This window comes from Oryza sativa, chromosome 4, assembly GCF_034140825.1.
Source record: "Oryza sativa Japonica Group chromosome 4, ASM3414082v1".
NCBI lineage: Eukaryota > Viridiplantae > Streptophyta > Magnoliopsida > Poales > Poaceae > Oryza > Oryza sativa.
Window position 1 is genome coordinate 2,888,472 of NC_089038.1, and position 27,011 is coordinate 2,915,482.

At 51.1% G+C, this 27,011-nt stretch overlaps 2 protein-coding genes across 2 annotated transcripts; both read left to right on the top strand.

Annotated features, from left to right (window-relative positions):
* Positions 1-19,821: 19,821 nt before the first annotated feature.
* Positions 19,822-20,903, top strand: LOC136356051 (anti-H(O) lectin-like). The gene is made up of 2 exons (XM_066309471.1): positions 19,822-20,750; positions 20,881-20,903. The coding sequence occupies exons 1-2, from the start codon at positions 19,889-19,891 to the stop codon at positions 20,901-20,903; spliced, it is 885 nt and encodes a 294-aa protein (XP_066165568.1). The 5' UTR covers positions 19,822-19,888.
* A 19-nt stretch (positions 20,904-20,922) lies between these two features.
* LOC4335017 (L-type lectin-domain containing receptor kinase S.4) lies at positions 20,923-22,777 on the top strand. Its single transcript, XM_015779203.3, has 2 exons — positions 20,923-21,431; positions 21,881-22,777. Exons 1-2 carry the CDS (start codon positions 21,097-21,099, stop codon positions 22,428-22,430), a joined length of 885 nt encoding a protein of 294 aa, XP_015634689.2. The 5' UTR covers positions 20,923-21,096; the 3' UTR covers positions 22,431-22,777.
* Positions 22,778-27,011: the final 4,234 nt, after the last annotated feature.

The window sequence follows — 27,011 nt, forward strand, 5'->3', positions numbered from 1 at the left end:
GCGGTGGTCGGAGGTTGCTCTCACTTTCGACCAGACCGACCACCCACCGTGCATTGCCCGGGGAGGGCAGGTTGCGATGGTGGTTTCCCCCACCATCTGCAATGTGAAGTTGGGACGCGTCCTCATAGATGGAGGAGCGGCTCTCAACATCCTTTCCCCCGCGGCTTTTGATGCCATCAAGGCCCCGGGGATGGTGCTCCAGCCGTCTCAACCGATCATCGGTGTGACGCCGGGGCACACGTGGCCATTAGGTCACGTTGACCTACCGGTCACCTTCGGTGGACCCGCCAACTTCCGCACGGAGCGGGTAAGCTTCGATGTGGCGGACCTCAGTCTGCCCTACAACGCGGTCCTCGGGAGGCCCGCGTTGGTGAAGTTCATGGCGGCGGTCCACTATGCCTACCTCCAGATGAAGATGCCGGGCCCTGGTGGCCCCATCTCTGTCCGTGGCGACCTTAAAGTCGCGCTCGCTTGCATGGAGCAGCGCGCGGACCACCTCGCTGCCGCGACCAAGCCCGAGGGTGGTGACGAGAGGCTTGGCACCTCTGCCCCCACCGCCCCGAGGCAGCGGATCGCCACATGCGACGAGGCCCCGGTCAAGGAGGTTGCCTTGGGCGACGGCCCATCCAAGACCACACGGATCGGTGGTCTTCTGGATGGCAAATAGGAAGACGCGCTCGTCTCCTTCCTGCGGGCAAACGCTGACGTCTTCGCATGGAGACCAGCGGACATGCCCGGGGTCCCCAGGGAGGTGATTGAGCACCGTCTCGCCGTGCGGCCGGGCGCAAGGCCTGTCCGGCAGAAAGTGCGGCGGCAGGCCCCGGAACGTCAAGCCTTCATCCGCGAGGAGGTGGCGAGACTTCTGGAGGCCGGATTCATCCGTGAAGTCATCCATCCGGAGTGGCTGGCGAACCCGGTGGTCGTTCCCAAGGCGAACGGCAAGCTTCGGATGTGCATCGACTACACCGACCTTAACAAGGCATGTCCTAAGGATCCTTACCCCCTGCCTCGCATAGATCAGATCGTCGACTCCACTGCGGGGTGCGACCTTTTGTGTTTTCTAGATGCATACTCTGGTTATCATCAGATTCGCATGGCTAGGGAGGATGAGGAAAAAACTGCGTTCATTACCCCCGTAGGAACCTATTGTTATACATCAATGCCCTTCGGGTTAAAGAATGCAGGTCCTACTTTTCAGCGTACTACTCGAATTTCTTTGGGTAGCCAAATAGGACGTAATGTTGAGGCTTATGTTGATGACTTGGTTGTAAAAACGCGCAACCAAGAAACCTTACTCTCAGATCTAGCGGAAACTTTTGAAAACCTCCGCTCCGCCCGCATAAAACTGAACCCCGATAAGTGCGTGTTTGGTGTACCTGCGGGCAAGCTTCTCGGGTTTTTGGTCTCTGCCCGAGGCATTGAGGCCAACCCCGAGAAGATTCGAGCTATCGAGCGGATGCGCCCCCCCAGCAGACTTAGGGATGTGCAATGCGTCACCGGTTGCATGGCCGCCCTAAGTCGTTTCATATCAAGGCTGGGAGAGAAGGCGCTACCCTTGTTTAAGCTCCTCAAGCGCTCGGGGCCGTTCACTTGGACGGAGGAAGCTGAAAATGCCCTCGTCCGGTTGAAGGCATATCTCAGCTCTCCTCCGGTTCTAGTCGCCCCGGAGCCAAATGAGTCCCTGCTACTTTACTTAGCAGCGACCCCCCAAGTAGTTAGTGCAGCGTTGGTTGTGGAGCGCGATGAGGACAATCCTCATTCTGCGCACCCCCACTCTGTGCCGACTTGGCTCGGGAGCAGGCAGGGAGGAGAGGCCCCCGAGTCAAACGGTGGCCTAAGGCCCCTGACGACCGGAGACGGCCCTCTGCCCGCTTGTCAGACGGTGCTGGGTGCCCCCGACCCTCAGGAAGGCCCCGAGGCCACTGCGGGAAGGCCGCACTTAACGCCCTTTGACCCCGAGGCTAACCCTGTGCTGACTCGACCCGGGAAAGAGCAGGGAGAAGAGGCCCCCGAGCCGAACGGAGGCCAGAGGCCCCTGACGACCGGAGTTGGCCCTTTGCCCGCTTGTCCGACGATGCCAGGAGCCCCCGACCCCCAGGACGGCCCCGAGGCCACTGTGGGAAGGCCGCTCCTGTCGTCCTCCGACCCCGAGGTCATCGGCACAGAAGACGAGTGCGCCCCGAGGGGCCACTTGGACGAAGAACGCCCCGGGGGTACGGCCCCTAGCAGAGAGGAACGGCCCCACCGAAGGGTGCAGCGGCCTGTCTACTTTGTTAGTGAGGCCCTCCGGGACGCCAAGACCCGATACCCACAGGCCCAGAAGATGCTTTACGCTATTCTGATGGCCTCGAGGAAACTGCGCCATTATTTCCAGGCGCATCGGGTCACTGTGGTTACGTCTTACCCCCTCGGTCAAATTTTGCATAATCGAGAGGGTACAGGACGAGTGGTAAAATGGGCAATCGAGCTTTCTGAGTTCGATCTGCACTTTGAACCACGCCACGCTATCAAGAGCCAGGCCCTCGCCGATTTTGTGGCAGAGTGGACCCCGGCTCCAGAGACCGTCTTAATGCCCAAGGCCAGCACGAACCCCTCACAGCTGCCTCAAACCGCCCACTGGGTGATGCAGTTCGACGGTTCTCTGTCTCTTCAGGGCGCCGGTGCAGGGGTCACGTTGACCTCTCCGAACGGAGACGTCCTCAGATATTTGGTCCGTCTCGACTTTCGAGCGACTAACAATATGGCAGAGTACGAGGGACTCCTTGCCGGGCTCAGGGTGGCAGCCGGGCTGGGGATCCGCCGCCTCCTGGTGTTAGGCGACTCTCAGCTGGTTGTTAACCAAGTCTGTAAGGAGTACCGGTGCTCTGATCCGCAGATGGACGCCTACGTGCGCCAAGTACGACGTATGGAGCGCCATTTCGACGGGATAGAGCTTCGGCATGTGCCCAGACGGGATAACATGATAGCCGACGAACTCTCACGGCTCGCGTCCTCGCGAGCCCAGACCCCACCGGGCGCCTTTGAAGAAAGGCTTACCCAGCCGTCGGCGCGACCCGATCCCTTAGGGGAGACGGATGCGCCTGACCGGCCCCCGAGGCCCGTCGGAGTCCAGGTCTCGGGACCCGAAGGGAGCGCTCCAAGCTCCCTTAGATTGATTGCTTGGATCTCTGAGATCCAAACATACCTCGCAGATAAGACTCTACCTGAGGACCGCGAAGGGAGTGAACGCGTACAACGCATTTCCAAACGCTATGTGCTGGTAGAAGGGACCCTCTATCGGCGCGCGGCTAACGGAATCCTCCTGAAGTGCATTCCTCAGGAACAAGGCGTTGAGCTTCTTGCAGACATCCATGAGGGCGAGTGCGGAGCCCATTCCGCCTCGCGAACCCTGGTTGGCAAGGCCTTTCGTCAAGGATTTTATTGGCCGACAGCTCTCAATGACGCAGTCGATCTGGTCCGGCGATGCAGAGCGTGTCAGTTCCACGCCAAGCAAATTCATCAGCCGGCCCAGGCCCTGCAGATCATACCACTGTCATGGCCATTTGCTGTCTGGGGGCTTGATATCCTGGGACCGTTCAAACGGGCCCCGGGCGGGTTTGAGTATCTGTATGTTGCGATCGACAAGTTCACTAAGTGGCCCGAGGCTTATCCGGTTGTCAAGATCGATAAGCACTCTGCTCTTAAATTTATTAAGGGCATCACGGCCCGTTTTGGAGTGCCTAACCGTATTATTACGGATAATGGCACCCAATTCACTAGTGAACTCTTCGGCGACTACTGCGAAGACATGGGCATCAAGCTCTGCTTCGCCTCACCTGCCCACCCCAGAAGCAATGGCCAAGTGGAGCGCGCCAATGCAGAAATCCTCAAAGGCCTTAAAACCAAGACTTTCAATATTCTCAAGAAGCACGGCGATTCATGGATCGAGGAGTTGCCAGCGGTGCTCTGGGCGAACCGAACCACACCAAGCCGAGCGACCGGGGAAACGCCTTTCTTCCTCGTCTACGGCGCAGAAGCGGTTCTCCCATCTGAGCTCACCCTGAGGTCTCCTCGGGCCACCATGTACTGCGAGGCTGATCAAGATCAGCTTCGTAGAGATGACCTCGACTACTTGGAAGAGCGAAGGCGGCGCGCGGCCCTCCGAGCTGCGCGCTACCAGCAGAGCCTGCGGCGCTACCATCAGCGCCACGTCCGGGCCCGATCACTCTGCGTCGACGACCTCGTCCTACGCCGCGTCCAAACGCGTGCTGGATTGAGCAAACTCTCACCAATGTGGGAGGGTCCGTATCGAGTGGTCGGTGTCCCCCGGCCGGGCTCGGTACGGCTGGCCACGGGCGACGGCACGGAGCTGCCAAACCCGTGGAACATCGAACACCTTCGTCGCTTCTACCCCTGAAGGGGGGGGTCGGGTGTCAGGTTTTGGCTCGGGCCAACCCCGCACCCCCCTCGGGTGTGCAGGATTGGCCGGGGGCTACCACACATGCACATATATTCCTTTTCTTATTTCAGCATTTCAATAAAAGCAGTTTCAATTTCCTAAAGGTTGTGTCTGTGCCGTTTTTCCTTCTAAAGAATCTTAACTTAAAATAAGGTCACTCATGCTCAACCTTGCCCTCGGGGGTTCGGTTCGGTCAGCTAAAATCGCCAAACGGGGCCCAGAACCGAGCCGTGCCCCGGGGCGTGGTGAACTCCGGGGGGGAATCGGCAAAAGCCCACGATCGGGTTACCCATACCCCCCGGTCACCACGTTCCCGGCCTGGCCAGTCTCGACATGTGGATCTCCCCAGGCACTAGCCCCGACCCGAGCCATTCGAGGACCGGGATTTGGGCGCGAGCCCTTATTTCAAGCTAAGGCGCAAAAGGACCATGGCACAGATCATCCTCAACTCATATATATAGCAAAATAAAGTTAACATAGAAATTTTTTTTCATCATTTTTGATTGCAGAGTAAGTTGATCTATACAAAGGAGGCATGAAGGCCTTAGAAGAAAGAAAAAGAAAAAAGTAAAGATTGACGGGGGCTCGGGGGCTCATTCTGACGCGCCCGGGTCGCCGGCCTCGTCGCCATCGTCGTCCTCACCGCTGGCATCGCCCTCCTCGTCCGAGCTGGGGGCGAACGCGAGCCGAGGGGCCGAGCCCTCGAAGCCGTTGACGATGTGGTCGGCGGCATCCCGGACGCGCGCGCGCGCGTCGTCCTCGGTCCCGGGAGGGAACTCCTCCAGCGCCATCCATGGAGAGAAGTTGGGGTCCCGGGCCTGGTAACTCGCCAGCACGAGTTCGACCGCTCCCCGCGCGAGGTCCCTTGAGGATGACTTGATGGTCTTCTCAAGCTCCTCGGGGAGTTGCTCGAGAACCCAAGCCATCCTGTTGAGGTGCGGAGCGAGGCCTTCCAGATTGGTGGGGGGCACCGACGACTGGCCTCCCCAGAGGCCCGCTTGCCGACCGGCGCGCTTCATGCGGGAGACCGCATCCCAAAGCATGTCGGGCCCAATCTCGCCCGCCAAGCGAAGGGCCTCGGCCTCCCCGGTGGAGGAGTCCAGCGCTCGCTGCATTTCCGCGACGGTGTGTTCGGCAGCCGCGAGGCGGGCGGCCAAGTCGCTTTCGCCCGCGGCCGCCCCGCCGATAGGCGCCCTCGCGGCCAGCTCTTTCTCCCGTGCCTCGAGGTTGGCAGCCCGCTGCTCCAGCGCGGCTCTCTCGGCACGGACGCATTCAAGGTTGCGGCGCGCCTGCTCCTCTTGCGCCGCCTCGCGGAGGGAGAGGCTGTTCGCCAGCCGTTGCGTCGTGGCCTCGGCCTCCTCGAGAGCTCGCTCCCGCTCAGCGAGTGCATCCTCGCGAAGGCGGAGCGCGGACTCCTCCTCGGCGCAGGCGGCCTCATGCGCCACCAGCGTCGCCTCTCGGAGACCAGCGGCGGCCTCGCGGTCCGTCAAGCCCCTCTCCACGGCGCCGGCGTGTTCTTCCAGCGCCATGGCACGGGCCTCAAGGGCCTCTTCGCGCCGCCGCAACGCCGCTTCAGCCTCTGTTGCTCGCTGCTCTCGGGCGGCGGCGGCGTCGAGGACCCCCTGGGCGGCGTCGAGCTTTTTCTTTAGCTCCGCCTCCCAGCTCCCGTGTTGAAGGCGGAGGGAGTCCTGCGCCTCGATCATCGCGGTGGTGGCGACGAGGGCGGCCTCTCGCTCCTCCTCCACCTCTCGGGCGATCTCCGCCAGTGCCGCCTTGCGGGCTTCAAGCTCCGAGATGTGGCGGCGGTGGGCCTTACGGCCCACCTCCACCATGGCGTCCACCGAGCGCCGCCCCTCCTCGACGCGTGCCCATGCGGCCTCGAGCTCCGCTCGTTCCGCTCGCAAGGCCTCCACCTGGGCGCTAAATCCATCTAGCACCGCGGTGTTTGCGGCGGCCAAGGCCTGCATAATGGGCTCGGCGCTCACCGGGGCGACGGAAGATGAGGAGAAAAGTCGCCTTGGAGAAAATGCGACGCGGCTTGGCCCCCCGGAGGATGCGCTGGGCTCGGGGATGTCCCCCGGGCCCGTTTGGTCCTGGGCGTCGCCCGGTGAGGTAGGCCCAGGCGATGCGCCCGCGGCCTCGTCGCGAGCCGCCTCGGAGGATGTCGCCTGAGGACCGCCCGAGGGAGTGGGCCCAAGTGACGCGCCAGCAGCAGCTGTCGCCTCAGCCTGGCGAGCCCGGGCGGCCTCCTCCCGGGCAGCTTCTTCGGCTTGGCGAGCCCGGGCGGCCTCCTCCCGAGCAGCTTCCTCCGCTTGGCGAACCCGGGCGGCCTCCCGGGCGGCCTCTTCAGCTTCCCGAAGGCGGGCTGCGGCTTCACGCCGGTCAGACTCTCGCCTCCGCTCCTCTGCGGCCGCTGGATCTTCGGCCTCGGGCTGGCCGGACTTGGGGTGGCGGGAGGAATGCGACGGGACATCGCTGAAGCAGAAGAAAAAGCCAGAAGACGAGCAAAATGAGCAAGAAAAAACTTCTTTTTGGAGAAAGATGGTTGCAATGAGAGTGAGACGAACCTGCGAGGGGGTCGGTTGAATGACCACCTTGGAGGGGAAATCAGGTTTCCCCGGCATGGTTCCGTCTCCCCCGTCTTGCGGAGCCGCTTCTTCTTGCGCACCCCCTCGGGCTGCGACGTCGGCGCGGCCCCCTCCGGGCGCCGACTGCTGGCACGCGCCGCCCCGCCCCCTCGGGGAGGAGATGGGGGAGGTGTACCTCCCAGCTTCCTCTTCCCCTGGGTGTCGGCAGGGCGGCTGCTCCCCGAGCCCCCGACGCGGGGCCCAGAAGCACGACCCCCTCCTGGGGCAGGTCGTTCCCCCCGGCGGCGCTCGCCCGCGCCGTCGTGGCCCTTAGGGGCTCTCTCCTCTGAGGCCCCGACCCCCATCATAATGGTTAGAATGGAGACGCGGTCGGGATCGCTGCAGAGGGGGAGGATCTCCTGAGGAAGGCGAGACGCCTCCGCGGAGCTAAGGTTCAGCACCCTTTGGACTACGATCTTGAAGTCCTCAGGAGCCCAATCCCATCTGGTTCCCTGGTGGGTCCGCATGTAGTCTTCAGGCCCAGTGTACTCCCAGGCGCTCCGGGCGCGCCGTTGGAGCGGCGCAATCCGGCGACGGAGATAATCGCCGTACACCATGGCCCCGGTGAGCCCCTGGGATCGCAGGCCCGCCAGGCGATCGAGGACGGCGTCGTAGTCCTCCCCCAGATCTACCGGCGCCCGCCAGCTGGAGACCTGCGCCGGGGGCTGGCTTGGAAGTCGGAGGCGCGCTTCGTCGGCAAGGGGGGTGTAGAACCAGTCGCTCTTCCAGTCGTCCCACTTCTTGCGGAGGACGCAGGGGATGTAGCGGTTTAACACCGGCCCCCGCGGCTGGAAGTAGCAGCCGCCAACCACCGACGGCGGTGACACCGACTGCACGGTGAAGAACCACCGGAACAGCTGAAGAGAGGGGCGCACCCCAATGAACATCTCGCACAGGTGTGCGAAGATGGCCAATGTCATCACCGCATTGGGGGTGAGATGCGCCATCTGGAGATCGTAGAACTCCAGGACATCCATGAAGAAATGAGAAAATGGCGGGACCAGCCCAGCCATTGCGAAGGGGAGGAAGAAGATGGACCGCTCCGGGTAGTCTGGTGCCGGGCGCCCCTCGCCCAGCATCACTATCTCCCGACCGGTGGCGGACTCCGGCATGAAGCGGCGCGGCAGTCCGGCATGCCTCTCGTTCACGATGCGGGAAGGCGGCAGTACACTGCCGTCGAGCAGAGCAGAGCCCCGTGCCATGGCGGTGGAGGAAGAGATGATTGAGAACGAGCGCGTGTGGCGAAAGTAGGGCGTAGCAGAGAAAGAGTTAGAGCTCAGGCGGCGAGGGCAAGAGGAACAATGGCGAAAGGAAGGGAGCAAATCCTTTTCTCGATGCTTTTATACCCTTGCCATCGCTAGGCCTGGCTCCTCGTTTCTCGCGCCCACTACCTCGCTCCCTCGTATCTCGCTATCTCGCTCCCTCGTTTCCCGTGCCCACGCTTCCACTAATCCCATTTGCCCGCTTACGGCGCGTGAAGTGGATATGCGGTTGTGGCAATCGAAACGGATTGTATCGTGCGCGCGTTAATTACGCTCGCCGACCGAAGCGGCGTTACCGTATCTCCGAGCGAGATAAATCTGCTCACCCAGATTCGCGCGCTGCTCAAGTGGTGTGGCAGTCTTGAATAGACCGCCCATTATGGACAACCAAAGTTACCAATACCAATGTGCATGGATTGAGACCGTTGGGTATTTTGCCCAACTATGGAGACCGGTCCCACCTGTCACCAGGCTTTAAGGGTGGCGTCACACCTGACCGCTTCCCTTGGGAAGGGAAATTGCTCTGGCATAACGCCGGGGGCTACTGTCGGTGATATGGGACCGGGAGTATCATAACCAGAGGCTTGAGGCAGACATAATCGCCCACGTGGCCTGGCACCTTCGGGGACGTCGGGCCCGAGGGTGAGGTGTCCGCCCTCCTCCTGATTTCCCCCGAGGGGGGGTCGGGGTGCGCTTGCCCCGACCCCGAGGGCCGAGGTGCCCCGACCCCCTGAGGGGTTTGCACTATGTACGTAGGTTGGGTGAGCACAGCAGGGCTCACCTAACCACATTTATTGCACATCGGCTAAGCGTGTCACGCCGCACGGAGTGCAGTGCAGTGCACTCGATTATCCGGTCTGTGACCAGTCACAGACCGGTCAAATCGCGAGTTAGGTGGCGGCAGGCGGTCTGACGCACGCCTTGCCCCATCCCGTCAAGGTGTGAGCTTCTAAGCACTCGTCCCCAGCTGGAGCTAGCGTGTTACATCCCAAAGATGGCACGTTAACCCCGATCGATATATACCAGGCTTCATCCTAACCATTACAGGCAAGGTGTTACACGAAGAAGGGCAAACATGCACGTTGTTAAACCGACGCGTGGTGGACAAGAATGACCGGTCTGACACTGGTCGCATCAGCAACGGGCAGCCACGATCCCACGTTGCGCCTGTCTCCGCCGGGAGTGGAAGCAGGTATGGGCTGTCCCATCAAAGTGTCATTTGGACGGCAACCATACCGATCTCCGTCCATAAAGAGAAGAAAAGTCCAGTTTGGAAAGGGAAGGGTGCATGTGGTATCCCCTTGAAGTATAAAAGGAGGACCTTGCCCATAGAGAGGGGGTTGGTTGATTCTTTCCCGGATTGAGAGCTTAGAACGGGGGAGAAGTCAGCTCACACTTTGTAACTCATTCATACACAGATCCACCAAAACACAGGAGTAGGGTATTACGCTTCGCAGCGGCCCGAACCTGTATACATCGCTGTGTCTCGTGTGTCTTGCGGGCAGACAATCTTTCCACATACAGAGAGAAAGAGAGCTTGAGATCTCACCCTAAGCCCCCGGCCGAACTGGCAAAGGGGGGCCTGCGCGGTCTCCCGGTGAGGAGCCAGGAGCTCCGTCACCCGCGTTATCACTGTTTTATTTAGCCATGCCTATTTACCTTTGTTATGACCTTATTATTGTTATTGTTATTATTACCTTGTTCACCCTAGAATAAACAAAACCCCAACTAGTGGGCACTCTACTCATGGTTCCCCTAGTATGAATTTAGGTAGATGCTTCGCTGATTAATAAGACAACATTAGGTGGTTTTATAACTTTAGACTTTGGGAATATTCATATCCCTTGGACTTTATGGAATGGTTGAACTATTGTGGAATTGGATGCACACCTCTCCCTCTTTTCAAAACTCTCAAAATGGTTTTAGGCTGGGCTTGGGGTGCATGGTTTTGATAGTAGCACCTCGGCCATATAAGGACCGGTCTTCGGACCTCTGTTGCAAAGCACTACCGTACTTCCACATGTCTAGTGGGTAAGGCTTAGTTTGTGGCTCAGTCTGGTTATAAACAAAAGTACACGGATGGAGATGGACGAAGTCGGGGGTCGATGGACATCTCTAGGACAAATGAAGGCTACACGATCTGCGGCCGGTAGTCGAGATGTCCTGGCACAGGGCCGGTGTCCTGCTGCTAGGGGCTCAGTCCTGCCTACCTATCCCGGAGATTCCGGCCGTAGGTGGGGTTGGGTCGGTACTCTTGTCTATGTCTAGGATTGGTTGGAAACTATGTCATGTCTTCCTTCCATATGCCGTGGTGGTATGTGGCACGTGGTTGCACGTGAGGAAGACGTGTCTTGTGGGTAAAGATGTACACCTCTGATCAGAGTAAAACCTATTCGAATAGCCGCGCCCTCGGTTATGGGCAAGCCTAGCAATGTACCCAAGTTAGTGTTTTTAATTCTTAAAACCTGCTTAATAACTAAAATGTGGAATGGTTGGCCTGGGTTGGCTTGGGACGAGCTGGGACCTAGGGTCGGGTTGCCAGTTCGGTCTGAATCATCGTAGGCCTTGGGTTAAGGCAGGTTCATGTGGGTTCACGGCCTTGTTTAATAATATTACATAGTTCTAGGATCGTGTTTTAAATTTGGCTTTGAGCAACTAAGAGTCTTTTAAATGCTGCTTATTGCAAAACCTAACCCCTATACTATAACTCCATTGTACTCCTTTGCATTTATGCTGCACTTGTGGGTGTGTCTTGTTGAGTACGGTGGTTGTACTCAGTCTTGCTCAATTTTTCCCAAACCCAGAAGAGGAGCTCCTGGATGATGAAGGGCCTGCCGTCAAGCGCCTGTGGTCGTCGCCCTAGTCTTCCGCTGTTTCCCGTTTGTCTTTGTGTGTGCTGGGCCTTCGCGGCCCATGTAATAAATTAACTATTTACGCTTCCGCTTGTTAGCCTCTGAATTGTATCAACTTTTGGTGTAACTTGCCTCCTGGGACAAGGAATAATACACGCACGTAAGGAACGCCCGTTGGGTTATTTCCGGTCGTGACAGTTTTGTTATATATTAGTGAAATGAAAAGTATGGTGGATAATCTTATCTAATCTTACCATCTGCAATTTACTCATATTGCTAAACATGGACGGTGGCCTATGTAACGTCTACTAGACACTCAATGTGATAGCTAAATATTTGTTAATGTCAGGCTAGCCGGAGTCGGCGTGACCAGGGTTCTGGTTCGGCCGAACCAGGGCTAGCCCAGCAGGCCTCCAGATTTGGCAGGGTCACTGACAGGTGGGTCCTTATGGCGGTTTCCAGGACGGTTACACCTGACATGTGGGCACATCTTATCTTTAAGCTTGCTTAGGAGTGAGTTTTCCTCGTTTCTTCTCCATTTATGTATTAATCTCTGCAAACAAAATATACTTCAAGTACAAGTGGAATTATATTATTCTAGAACAAATATGCATTGCAAGCATAGTAAGTTCTCCTTTATTTTAGTTATATTGACAGTCGAAATTGGTTCGTAACGACCGTCAAACCTACCGTATATTTGCAAGGGATACGATTGATTTGGCGGTGGCCGCAGCAGCGCCAGCCAGGGTGGATCAGGCGGCGGGGAGAAGGTGGTGGAGGCGCAGTGAAGGGCGGCGGCAAGAGGCTCCTCGGCTCCTCCTTCACCACTACCGGGCGGGAGCAGCCGGGTGGGGGATGGAGCGGCGGGCGGGAGTAGGAGCCGCAAGTAGCTCAGCAGCGGTGGATACGGCGGTAGGGAGCACAGAGGCAGTAGATCTGTCAACGGGGAGGGCGGCGGCAATTGGGAGGGACGCCGGCGGTGGGGACCTCAGTGGCAGCTGATCTGGTAATGGGGAGGGCGGTGGCGGTTGGGAGGTGCGACAAAGGTGGATTCGGCGGCGGGGAATTCCATGGGAAGGGGACTCGGAAACACCGATGACAACGAGGAGCTGTCGGGCTTTGACGACAACGATGATGAGCTGTGCTCGGCTTCGGCAATGGCGACGGCGGATGTGATTTTTTGGATTTTCACTTTTTTGTGAAATTAATTTTTGCGTGCGGGTGCACCAACCGTAGGAAAAGTATTGATTTTTACAAACATCTTCGGGCAGACGGACAGTCTTATCGCGTGAAAAAATAGGTTTTGGTTGTATGCAAAAATGCTTTCTTTTGAGTAGCGTCACATATGCTTGGTTCGTTCAGTCCACGTGCTGAATAGTGTAGGTAGAGCGAGAGATGGAGCATCCAGTATTCCAGTGGCTCCAACCGGCTGCCAGCAATGAGAATACCGTCATATTTGTAAGGATGATGTAATTAATTAAGACACTTTCTGATAAAAATAAAGGCCAAATAGATCATCTTGGCTCAGTAATGCAAGGTTGGGTTGATAATTGAAGCTAGTTTGACTTTGTGTCTTGGAGACTCTTAAGGATGCCGTCTAATAATCCTACCCGACACTGCCGAACATGAGAAAACGTTTGATGTCCATTACATTACATTGCCCTTTTCACATCGTTACAATTTCAGGCTCAGCTCAGACATTCAGTAGAACAAAGCGGTTCCTAATAATGCAGCTTTTTTGTTATTGTTTTATTATTAGACATGTTATGGAAGAGAAAAAAAAACTCACAACCGAGAAACACAAGCAAACCATACACCAAAATAGGTTGGCACCCACAAAGCACACACATATATCTAGCGTTGGTATAATATTTATAAGCGGATCAATTTCTTCCGTGGCCAAGCTGCAGCAGGAGTTGTCCATGCCCCCTCCCAACAGCGTTTCCATGATCGTTGTCCGATATCTTAAGCTTGCGAACGACTTCATGCATGTCTATCAATAAGACAATTATACTTTTCCCCGAAACAAAAGGACAATCCATGTTCATCTGTGAGGAGACTGATCATTCTCTTGATTAGAGAACAACGGACAATATTATTATCATTTTTTTACTGTTACAAGCTTGATAAGCTGATTAGACAATTGGCTTGCAATTTGCCTCACAGGCTTGCAAGCTAGGGTAGCATACATTTCTACAGCAGACCTTCGATTGGGAGAAAATGTTGCATGGTACGGGCACCAAACCATTTATATTGACATTGTTGCGTCCTTCATTCAGGGATGCACTCCAGGTGTAATCCAGATTTGTACCTAAAAAATAAAAAATATTTTACTAGGAAAGCATGAAAGATAAAGAAAAACCGTATGCAATACATGGATATGTGAAGATGGATGTCCATAAGAAAATTGGAAACACAAATTGTACTCTGAAAGATATGTTTCTTAAATACATCGTGATTACCACAGAACAATTGAATAATTGTGAAGTCAAAATAAACCTTGGATTCACCATTGAGATTGAATATTAGATAGTAGATTACCATACACGTGGCCAGGAATGCAAAAACAGCCTAGAATGGCCAACAACAGAAGCAGAAGTCCCCGGCTACATTTCGGCATCTGCTTGCCCATTTGTGTGATTGCTTTGTATGAAGCTATGGCTTGTGTTTTTTCTTTGTTTTACCATGGTTATATAGACAGCACAACTGAAATAAATAGGCAAAAGTAATCCAATAATTAATAGTATCCAAATATAAGGCTTGTCCTAAACATATATACAGTTTTGTTATATATTAGTGAAATGAAGGATGGTGGATAATCTTGTCTAATCTTGCCATATGCAGTTTACTTATATTGCTAAACATGGACGGTGGCCTATGTAACATGTACTAGACACTCTATGTGATAGCTAAATATTTGTTAATGTCAGGCCAGCCGGAGTCGGCGTCACCAGGGTCCTGGTTCGGCCGAACCAGGGCCGGCCCAGCTGGCCTCCAGATTTGTTCTGAATATTTAAAAATGAGAAGGAAGTCAGAGATAAGTGCAAGATTGAACTAGCTAGTTCTGAATATTTGTTCTGCTTCAAGCACAACATCTCCATGTGTTCTGAACTTAAATACTGAGATTCCTGAAGAACAGATTCTGGAAGACGAGTGCATTCCATCTGAATACGCGGTTTGCAGACGTCGGCTCGGTGACGACACATGAGTCAGAAGCAAATCAGGATTCGATAACGTTCATGCTTTCCTTGACTTGACCTATAAAGTAACGTCCTTATTACTCCCGTCAATGAATATGTATATCGTCGTATTAAGAAGATAGTGCGCTGCATCATGCACCTAACCGGCCTGATGTTCTTTTTCAATACGGGTGAATCCGAAGAGAATGATGACTCTCTGAATAGTGGATGAATTATTAGATCGGAGGGATTGTGGTTAGGGAATCTTTTAAAACATAGACACTATTTTACAGGATTTTTATAGAAATTAGGAAGCAAACACTACTTAAAAAAAGTATTTTTGCGGACGTTGGGTTTCTTTTTTCGCAGGTGGATATGACCCTCGGAGCCAAATATCTGTTAGAAATTTGATCATAATTTGGCATATTTTAATCCAAAATAACAAGATAATAAACATATTTTTTACAATGGGATTTAATCCAGTGATAGTAGCATGTAATCAACATGAGCATGCTTAATGTAGAATAAGCATCAACAATCACATAGTAACACAATGTTGACATTGCGATGAATATTAACCATAAAACTTCTAATTGAAATAATGTAAAAAGGTTATACCCCAAGAATGGTTCTCCGCTGGAGTTTGAGATAGTATTGCCTCTGTTGGTGTTGACCGGAGCCTCCTTCTCCTTGTCTTGCCGTTACCTCCAGTGTTCGACATGTTAGTGAAGACGAAGTAGATATTGATGAACAGTGAGTAGTTGCGCCTTGCGCTCTCCAAAAACCTGATCGCCCACCCGTCCGTGCAAACATCGTAGCAGTGCGTGGTTTCGAAGGCCTATTCTCCCAAAGCGTGTGCACACACTCGTCGGGATGGGATTATCGTAGCAGCAATAGCCTTGGAAATGGATGAAAGTGTGTCTCACTTCTCCTTAGAGAGATCAAATCCATTCTCATTTTATAGGAGGAATGAAAGATGAAGAGTAATAGAATAGGAAGAGGAATAGAGTAACTAATTCTCATCAATTACCCATCAACCATCCTCTACTACACAATTATCAACCAACCATCAATTAGGAGTAATTGATGTAGGTTACCAACGAAATAGGAAGAGGAATAGAGCAGCTAATTGTCATCAACTAACAATTAGCCATGAACCATCCTTCACCACACAACCATTTACCATCCATCAATTAGGAGTAATTGATATAAGTTACCAATTCACTTATCAAATGGATTAATTCTCAAAACTCTTCATCCCATTGATATCCCATAAGAGAATGAATACACATGAATTCCTAGCATAATGAGCCTTAAAATTAATTTGATTTAATTGATTTAAATGGATCAATTACCCAATTAAATCTAACAATATCCGCTTATGAAAATGTAAACCGAGGTGGATTTTCATCATCCTCCTACGAAAATCAATTTTTCTAGGCGGACCACTTAAGAGGTCTGCCTGCGAAAATACCGTTATTTCGCAGGCGGACCTCTTAAGTGGTCCACCTGAAAAAAATATGATTTTTGCAGGAGGAATATTATGTGGTCCGCCTACAAAAACTCATGCCTACAAAAAAAAACTAAGTCCTATCTTATGTTCTCCTCTTCCATCTTATCCTCTCCCCACCACTCATTCCCTCAACTCTCTCTCGCATTTCCCTCTAGCTCCCTCCCCTCCGCTTCCTTCCTTCCTTCCTTCCTTCCGGCGGAGGGTGTCGACGGCGGCGCAGGTGGAGGGCGTCAACGGAGGCGCGCGTGGAGGGCATCGCCGGATCCACCGCCCCCGTGCCTCCCCATCGCCGCCGACGCCGGCCTCCCCTCTGGCCACACCACTGTCGATGCCCATCCCCTCCATCGGATCTAGGAGGGAAGCAAGAGGAGAGGGAGGGGAGTGGTCGTGCCACCTCGTCCGCGCTCTGCCGGTACTCCCCCTCCGGCCACGCAGGGAGGGAAGGAAGGGGAGGGGAGGGGAGATAGAAGGAGAGGGAGGGGAGTAGCCGCGCATGCTGCCGTCGAGGGGGAGGCCGTGGGGGAAGGCGGCCGGCTGCCGGATCCGTGCGGGGACGGCCGCCGCCCACCAGATCCCGCGCCTCCACCGCTGGAGGGGCTCGCCGTGCACCGGAGAGCGTGCAGTAGGCCGGCGCTAGGCGTCGCCCACCCCTTCCGTCGCTGCCGCCTACGACAACCGCCGCCGCCGTTGTCGCCGCCAGGAGGGAGGAGAGGAGAGGAGTGTGGCCGGGAGAGAGAGGAGAGGAGTGAAGCCAGGAGATGAAGTGTGAGGTGGGAGAGACAAAGATAGGGGGAGGGTAGAATAAAAAATGGGGTGGACGAATATTTCACATACGTGTGGGTGAGTTAAGAGACCCGCTTGCGAAAATACCCTTATTTTTGCGTGCGGATGTTTTAAGTGAGCCATTTGGAAACATCGATTTTTTTCGTACGGGTCTCTTATGGAGCCGTATTCGAAAATGAGGGCTGATTTTTATAGACGCGGACACTTATGGCCCATCTGCAACCTATTAGATTGCTTGTCCAGGAAAATCATTTTTGAACTAGTGGGGAAACATTGTTAGTACCGGGTTTGGTTCTGAAGATCCTGTCTAGATTCGTTATACTAGTATGTGTTACATATAGTACAAGGTTGCTATATTTTGGTACGGAGAGTAAAGTCTATCGACCCAACAACAAGCTACAAGCTATAAAAAGATAAAGAAATTGTTAAATATGTGATCCGAATTTTGGGCCCATAATATATTCGGATTGATTTTCTAGGAGAACTCCATGTCTATCCTACGTTTGTAATCAACTCCTCTGCAGTGATCATTGCCGGTCGGCGCCCGTGGTTTTTTTCTGCAAGGGTTTTTCACATAAAACTTCGTATCTCTGTTGTACATCTTTTTTTCATAACAGAAATGACAAGTAAAAGTTTACACGAACTAAAAGTACGGGTCTCCCATTCCCATGTGTCACATGGTTAGCGCCATGTGACCGTACTTTGCTTCCATTCTCCGTTTCTCCCCCAACCCATTACTGTATTGTTTACTCTATTTGAGACTAGTCCAATAGCTAATAATTATAGTTCGGAACCCTGTGCTTACTTGTCTATATATTGTATCGAAGACTGATCTGATCTTACCGTAACTAGAAGGGAACGCAGCATGCATCCGCGCACACAGACATGACTATAAACATGACTTGAGCATAAATTTTATTAGTTAAATTCAGAGTAAGTATATTATTGGTTGAAAATTTCCTATAATTCCATTTAACATAAAATGGTGATTTTAGAACATTGTGTGATAAAGAAAGCATTCCACAAACTAATTCAAAAGATAAGAAAAATTAACTAATTGCCCATAGGGTGCCAATTTCCCCGCTGGGGCTAGGACCCCAGCCTAATGGGGGCAGAGGCCAAGTCAGGTTTCACACCCATGGGTGAGCGGCGGTGGGGGAGGTTATATTCACCCTCGGGTGACCCAGCGGGGCCCCAGGCTATTAGCGCGCGATGCTGCAACCACCCTCCGTCTCTCCTTCTCCTTCGAGTCGTCGGCTTGCCCTGCCTATCAAAGCATGACGCCGCAACCACCCTTCGTCCCTTCCCCTCATCGGAGCTGCGGGGCCCACTCAACTGTCGGGTCCTCTACAGGGGCGGGGGTGGCTCAGGTTATTCACCCGGTGGCCAATGTGAGGCCGGGAGCGGGGAGAAATGTGGGGGCGTTCCTGCCCAACCTGGCCCCGCCCCACCCCGCTGCCACTCCTAATTGCCATTGGAATATTGTACTCCATGTTCATACCATTACTTGCCTGGTATCGCACATGTACATTAATTAAAATATAACCATCAGGTTTATACCATGGTCGCTAATAGTATGTAAATAGGTTCACCTAATTTGTCATTTTTTATAGAATCAACTGATTAAAAAGATAGATCAGGTTAGCTTCGAACGTGGGCTATAAGCCTGTTGAGCTAATGAAATGTAAAGCACGTGCATAGACGCTGATTAAATGTAAAGCACATGCATAAACTACATTACCACTAAGTTTAGATCTTGTCCTGTGTTGTTCTTTCAGTTGTAGCTTCCAAGCTGTGCATATCTCAAACATTGTTTGGTTCACTCTCAAACATTGCCAAACCTAAGGGGTTGTTTGGTTCACTCTCAAACATTGCCAAACCTCCATGCCAAACATAGCCAAATCTGTGGCTTATAAATTGATGGCTACACCTTAGGCAACTTTTGGCTATAAGATGGGTGTATGACATGTGAGCCTTTGAATTGAAAAACTTTGGCATGCCACAACTTTGGAAGTGAAACAAACAAGTATCCTAGAAAGTGTGGTAAAGTTTGGCAAAGTGAGGGAGTGAACCAAACAGCCTCTCAGTGCAATCGTGCAACCTCCTTTGTGTACCGTTGGATTGAAGATGGATGGTCCAGATCGAGCACCTCATCCCTATCGCACATTTTGCAAAAAAACCGCCCGCCTCTCATTGTCTTTTTATGTTTTGGTTCTTGGACTCAACTTCCTTTCTCTTTGTATCGTCCCACTCTTCTCACCAAGTAAAAAAATTTACTCACACCAGTATCCAGGAGTAAAAATTTACTCACGCTTAAAGTCGGGAGTGAAAATTTTAGTCATGCTTAAAACCAAAGATTTACTCACATCTATAATCAGAGTAAAAAATTTACTCATGCCTAAAGTCGGGAGTGAAAATTTTACTCATGCTTAAAACCAATAACAAATTTACTCATGCCCCAAACTTCCATGCTTGAACTTTGTCAATATCTTGCCTCGATAAAGAGAAGAACAATGGCTGATTGAGCGGAGTGCCAGAACTAATACTGAATTAATCACGGTTGGATCTCGTTGGTCTTTTCCTATTAGAAGGTGGAGGCAAGCTCCAAATGGTGTTTAAATGAGCTCTTGTTGGTGTGGAGCTCGAGCACGGGTGGATGCGTGCAATCGGCGGATCGAGCTTGTGTGGTAGACCAAGCTCGAGTGTGGATGGACGACCACCTTAGCCTGTGGATCGGTGGATGTAGATCAAGAAGTGGAGTGGCTTGGTCGGAGAAAAGGGAAGGAAGAAGAAGATGAGGCAGAGGAGAGCGAAGAGGGCAAAATTGACTTTTCAGCTGTCTCCACTGTTCCTCAGCTAGTTGGATACATTATTTTAGTACCCACTGTGTCTTGTAGCAAATATCCACACAATTATAGTGCCCATAAGCAAAAACCGGTTTTCATTGTGTCTTCTAGTAAATATCACATTATTAAGTGTTCACTAGCAAATTTTACATAAAAAAAATTGTGGGAGTTAGATCGATCTCAACTACCCATAGAAACTGCACGTACGTTGCCTGGAGAAACAATATAAACTTCCATTGGCTCTAAATGATTAATTCCAAAACCTAAACAGGCTGTAGCGCATATTTATAGTGTTGATTACTCGGCGTATCGATCGGAGCTCTTCATACTAGCAAGCTAGCTTGTGTCGTTAGGATCGAATTGCACAATTCGTGCAGTCCAACCTAAGATGGCCTGCCTGCAGCTGCAGGTTCTTCTCCTCCTCGCCTGCCTGCTGCTTGATGCTCCTCATCTTAGTAGTGCTGCAGCCACAGTTCCAACACCACCCTTCTCCTTCAACTTCGACTTCTCCAACATGTCCACATACAAGCCGGATGACTTGAGATTTGAGGGCAACGCGACTGTGCACGGCAGCTTCGTCGACCTCACCTGCAACGCATATGGGCTGGACATCTCTCAGTGCACGGCTGGGCGGATGTCGTACAATCACCCGGTGCCCTTCTACGACCAAACCACCAAGGAGGTTGCCAGCTTCTCCACACAGTTCACCTTCAAGATTATTGTACCAAGATTTAACAACGACAAGGAGAAGGGAGATGGTATGGCTTTCTTCCTTGCACGTTACCCATCAAGAATGCCTCCAGATTCAGGCGGCGGCAGCCTTGGTCTCATCACCAACAACAACTATAGTAGCTTTGGCCCGGACCAGTTCGTATCCGTCGAGTTTGACACGTACAACAACACCTGGGAGCAGCCTAAGCAGACTGGTGACCATATGGGCATCAACATCAACACAGTCACTTTTTCGACTAACACAACAAGTGTATCCAGCTTCAGCCCGAATGAGAGCATGATGAAGGCGTCCATCACCTTTGACAGCAAGACCTCGATGCTGGTCGCCTCTCTGCAGTATACCGGTAATTATTCTAACTATGCCCCTGTTAACGTCAGTGCGAAACTCCCAGATCCTACGACCTTGCTCCCGTCGGAGGTGGCAGTGGGATTTTCTGCAGCCACCGGGGCAGCCTTCGAGCTCCATCAAATACACTCATGGTCTTTCAACTCAACTATTGCTGCCCCGGTACAAAAAGGTATATATGCAGTTACTACATCTCTTGAATTGATTGTTGGATTAATGCATTGTACTCGTTGGAGGTACTTCTGACGCAGCAATTGACACCTTAGTAGTTTGTATTTTTTTTGAATGAATTTGTAATGCAGCAATTGACACCGATCTGCCGTAACATCGATGCAGATCACAAGAAAGCCATTGCCGTAGGGGTCTCAATTGGAGGAGGTCTCATATTGGTGCTCCTGGTGTGGTCTATTCTCTCATGGTGGAAGTGGAGAAAAACAAACCGTGAATTTGACAAGGGAACTCGTGGGGCTTGTCGGTTCAACTACCACCGCTTGGCTGCTGCAACAAACCATTTTTCAATGGATAATAGGATTGGAGCAGGTACGTTCGGTGAAGTACACAAAGGTTTCTTGACACAATTGGGCCGTGAAGTGGCTGTTAAGAAGATCTTGAGGGAATCCAGAGCAGGAAACAAGGACTTTTTTGACGAAGTCCAGACCATCAGTAGAGCAAAGCAGAAGAATCTTGTTGAACTTCTTGGTTGGGGAATGAAGGGCAGCTCGATCATTGATTTCGTCATGTGCTGGCGTAGGCAGAAGAACACCGACCTTTTCCTGGTATATGAATTTGTGGATAACGGCAACCTACATATGCACCTGTATGAGAAGGAGGCCCTGCTGTCATGGAGAATAAGGTACATGCTGCGAGCTGAGCAATATAATTTATATTCAAATTTTAAGAACCTAGCTAGGTATTATTATATTACTACCGCACACATAACCCCAAAAATTATTGTCTAATAATGTTTTACAAAACTCCACCATGTCCATGTTGAGCATAATTTTTCTAAAAATAAAATATAGATTGTATATGAAAATTGTAATTACTGATTTCTTGACTAAGGTTGATAGTTTAACTTTTCACTGCTTTAAAAAAATTATTTTAGATATGTTTAAATTAAATGACATTTCAATAATACCTATATATGGGTTTTCTGCCACATAGACCCTAAAACATGTTGTTTCCTGGAAGTAACTATTTTGAATATGGAAGTTTGAAAAAACGAGCTAGTAATGTTGACAATCATTATGTACGTTCCTCGGAACAAGAAAATGATTATGCATGCAAATGTTGTCTTTTCAGGTATAAAATAGTGAAGGGCATTATCAGCGCTCTTGTTTACCTTCACCATGATAGACATCCATACATTCTTCACAGGGATATCAAACCGAGCAACATACTCTTGGACAAAAATTTCAATGCTAGATTAGCAGATTTCGGGCTGTCGAGAACTGCCGACAATGGAACAATACAATCGTCAATGGTTGTAGGAACGGAAAATTACTTGGATCCAGAGTGCAGGAAGACGGGAAAGTTCAACCGTAGCTCAGATGTCTTCAGCTTCGGGCTCGTTCTGCTAGAGATTGCTTGCAAGAAAGACGAGAATAGCTATGCACAAGTCTGGGAAAGGTACATCGACAAAACTCTGATGCAGGCTGCTGACGATAGGTTACAAGGTGCGTTCGATAAGAGGCAGATGGAGCGTGTGATCGTCTTGGGGCTGTGGTGTTGTCAGCCTAATATTGAGATGCGACCTACGATGGAGAAAGCAATGGATTTCCTGGAGAGTGATGGGCCGTTGCCTAAACTGGCCAAACCCGAAATTACCTCCTCAAGTGCGCCAAGCAATTGAACTGAACAGGATCAGTCGAAATGTATAAGTTGAAAGTAAGCAAGTCACACCAGATATATTGTGTTTTACATTGGATTTTTTTTTCTTTCCTTTTAATTAGTTTGGGCATGTGGAAGTTATCACGTACATAGAGGGGTTGCAGTTGTGTTAATTTGCTTGTGGCTGTAGTCATCGTACATGTACATGTGGAGTCAGTTTTTGTATAGCCACAGACTATTCAGAGTTTCAGACGTGGGATGTTGTGTTATTTGCCGCCGTGGCATCAGGAGTCTTTTGTACGTTTGTTTTGGATTCACGATTGAGTATAAAAGAAAACAAGAAAACGCCGCAGTCGTTGTGCGGCACCATATTTTTTTTTCCCTCGCTTTCCTTTTTTTCCCACTCCCAGCTGGTGAAAGGATGACGATCTTTTCACTCACCATTCTCTCCCTCGAAACCCCCAGCTTGTTTAGCAACTCGAGGAAAGGGGATTGGGAGTTTACACGAGGAAATTGATGGTGAGGTTAAGATGGGAATTTGATTTTTAATCCCAGTATCTTGTTTGGAAGAGGTGGTGGAAATTGATAGGGAGTTTAGGGCTTGTTTGGTACAGCTCCAACTCCTAAATATAACTCCAAGAGTTGAGTCTGGAGTGGAGTTGTGGAGCTGCCTACATTTTGTGAGAGAGCTCCACCCAACTCCACTTCTAGTTTTGGTGGAGCTGAAACTGTTTAGCTGAGCTCTAGCTCCAGGAGAGGTGGAGTTGGAGCTGGAGTTATGCCAAACAGGCCCTTAGTTAGAGATTAGGTCATTAATGAAAATAGATGGCTGAGATTTGTTTACGCAGAGTAAAGGAGGAATTTCCTCCCAATTACCACCCCCTACCGAGTATTGAAAAGGAGGGAGTTCCTCCCTCAATTCCCCATCCTCATCCCACCAAAATTTCCATGTAACCCAACCAAACAAAACAGTTAATAGCCTCATCCCTCTAAACTCCCAATCCCTCCTAAAAACTCCCTCCAACCAATCGAGGTGACGTTCAGCCTCATAGCCAAGAACCCAATATTCGGTGCCACATCGGCAATACTCGGTGCCAAAACAGGTACTCGGAGCCAAACTTGGATACTCGTTCTTCGAATGAAAAAAGTAGGGAGAAGCTGGGAGAAAGTGTCATGGAGGGCGGAGCCTCGCGCGAGTGGCTTCGCGCAGGCATCGGCGGTGAGCGCGTAGTACTCCAGTGACAAGGATGGGAGCTCGTCGAACGGCGTCATCACCGCGTGACCGTCCAGATGCCCCCACCGTCCATCGCTCCCGTGCTAGAGGAGGAGGAGGAGGAGAAGGAGGGGAGGTGCGGCGGAGGAGAAGAGAAGAGGACATCCGGCGTCGATTCGGAGCTGGCGAGCTCAATCTGCCGACGGCGCCGTCGCTGCTAGGGCCGCCCGACGTTGTTATCACCGCTCGCGCCTCGCGCCGCCCTCGATCCGCCACCGCGTCGTCGCCTTTAGGGCTGCCTGGTGCCGCTCGGGCTGTCCTGGCACTTGCACCGCCCTTGATCCGTGTTATCTAGGTCGCCGCTAGGGCTGCCCAGCGCCGTTCGGGCCGTCCCGCTGCTTGCGCCTCGCGCTGCCCGACTGCTCCATCACTGCTCATCTCCGTCTCGCCATCAGCCTCGGTTCCTCTGGTGGGGGATGAAAAGAGAGGAGAAAGAGGGGACTTCCTCTGGTGAGGAATAAAAAAAGGGCGAGGAGAGAGGGAGAGTTAAAAATAAAAAAGATGGTACCTGTGGGACCCATTACAAGCAACTTGCACTGTGGAACATATAGCTTAACACGTTCTTGGTCTATGTGGCATGTGAGAAACGGCAAAAACGAGCAACGCACTGCTAATGCCATAAGATAATCGATTCTAAGAAACTTCCGGAGGGGATTTTGTAGTGCGATTCTCTCTTTGTAGGTGATGGTGCACATAGAGGATGATCGCCTGCAATACCTTTTGTATCAAGTGAACTCACTCAACTACACCGACTGCTCAAGAAAATCATAAGTAATATAAAATCAGTCTTAAATAAATAACTTCAATAAACCAGTAGAAAGAAATAAACTAAATCGTAACTGATCATTAATAGAAAACGGAGACTTCTCCAATTCTGTGTGCAGATCTCTGTATGGCCACAACGAATGTCAGAGCACGATTAATGCGAGACTTGGTGGGTGGGCTCATCCCGTCAAGTTTGAATATCATCGCCAACTCGGCCAAAACTTTTACTCCTTAGGCAGCATGCCCTATTGAAGCTACGAGCCGCGTTGCACGAGTAGCGTCCTCCTGCAAATGGTCCGGGGGAGAGTGGAAAGAACAGAAACACTTGAGGACGGGAGAGAAGGGCCTACCCAGCAACGTCTAGAGCATATCTGCCGTTGATGAGCACCTCCACGCCATGAGGTTGATAGGATGGCGGGTGAAGGAGAGCTCACCTTCATTGCCTCCACAACCATCATCCCAATCATCACAATTTGTGGCCTCCTCGAGTGAGAGAGAGAGACAGCTAGTTCCGGCGTTCGTTGGTGGGACGGGGAGAAGATGGTACTGGAAGAGGAGCGGTAAGGGGTTTGCGGGGAGTGAGAGAGTGCCATTTTTTTGACAAATTATCTTTTCAAAAACTTATTTCAAAACTAGACCTTGCTAAAACTTCAACCAAAAATGCTTAGTGACCTTAGCGCCAGGCCCATTGGCACCGAACCCCCGCCAATATGGTGCCCAAGAAGATCCGCTCGCCGACGGGCCAGGATCATAGTGCCGACCACCACGACGCTAAGGTGCCCAACCTCAGCACCAAGCATGTTGGCGCTAAGGTAATGGAATTAACCCCATGCGCGGCCACACCCAGCCGCCTTCTTCCTCTCCTCTCCTCTCCTCTGCCTAGGATTTGTACGACGGAGCCACCCTCTTCTCTCTTTCCCAAATGTACGCAAATCCACCCCAAATCGAAGGGGAATTTATGGGTAGTGCGTTAGAGATTGATTTGCACGGTGAAGTCCCTCTGAAAACCCTAATTTCCCTAATGTTTGCCCATGTATTGAGTATTTTGATTGAAACCGTGGTTAATTTGTTAAACGTGGCACAGGATGCGTTGTGAATTACGGAATGTGGGTCGGCATGTAACCATGTGATGTTGAGGTTGACTAGTGCAGCACTACGTGGCTGCCCAACAAAAGAGTTGTGTTAGGCAGATCGGTAACGTGGCAAAATCCTAAACCTTAGCGCTAATGCGGCTGGCGCTATGGTTGAGCTGAGTAGCGCCATTTAGGCTTGGGGGCCTCACTTCACGAACCTACCACATCAGCGAGGCGATGGGCTCAAGCTATATGTGGACAGGGGATTCAGGACCAACATGCCTAGCATTGAGCTGTAGGACCTCAGGGCCGAGGCTGCTGGCGTTGAGGTCACGGATCATTTCTAGTTAAATAAGTTTTTGAAAAGGGCTAAATTGTCAAAAAGGAAGAGAGTGGTGGCGGGGAGAGTGGGGATCAAAACAGCGAGGGATTATGGATATATATGCAGGTCTTTTTTATCACAATGTCTAAATTATATGAAGTTTCAATAATTATCTAATAGAGAGTATTACATGGGTTGAAAAATAGTGTCTAGGGGCTAAAACGAAAAAAAAACACTAAAATGTGGTTTGAAGAGGTGGCGGATATCGGTTCTAGTGAAAATAAGTTACTGACCATTGTTCAATAGAAAAACAAAATGTTTCCTAATAGCAAAAAATGAGATGATAATTTTCGTTACTAGTGCAAATGAAAGTTATTTGTATACAAAAATATAATACTCTTGAAAATGATGATTCTTCTAGATCTAAGAATGTTTGTTTTGATCCAACCAACGGTATATGTACATACAATATCTACTTAATTTACATATTATCAGCGAAGAAATTGGGGGTACAATTAATTATACCCTCGTGTCCTAGAGGGTGGGCTCGTCCCATGCGGCACAACTTTTCTTCATGAGGACCTCCATTAATTGTCCATGCCCTACTTTATTTGGATCTTCCACTGCCTCTTTGCCGACCGATTAACTTCTCTTTTCCTTTTCTTTTTCAAATCGGAAGTTAACCGAGTACTGGTCAGTACATGTAATTTCATAAAACAGGGTAATATAGTCAAGGGTTTCACTTTGATGTCATTTTCAACCATATCTTTTTTTTTTTGCAAAGTTGCCAAAAAAATATCGAACGTTTAGTTTGTTGTCAAATTTGCTAAATACATTAGAAATCCTGTCAAAATTTTAGCAATATTGCTATCCTGCTAAAATTTGGTAAGGTTTATTTTGGTTACAACCTGAACAGGCCCCAAATCATTCGCAAATGTCCTAAGTTATTTGAGGAGACGGAGTGCTTGCTAATGCACATGTCACTTGTGCACACAGAGTAACCTTTGGGAAAAGCTCCCAATTGAATACTCGAGGGATTCATGCCCAAGTGGATATATACGATCCCAAGCTGCATCGTAATTAATCTCTATAGATATACTATATCAAACTACCAACGAGGCCAGCCCGATTGACGAAGTTGCATTATAAGTTGGTACTTGGGACTGTATA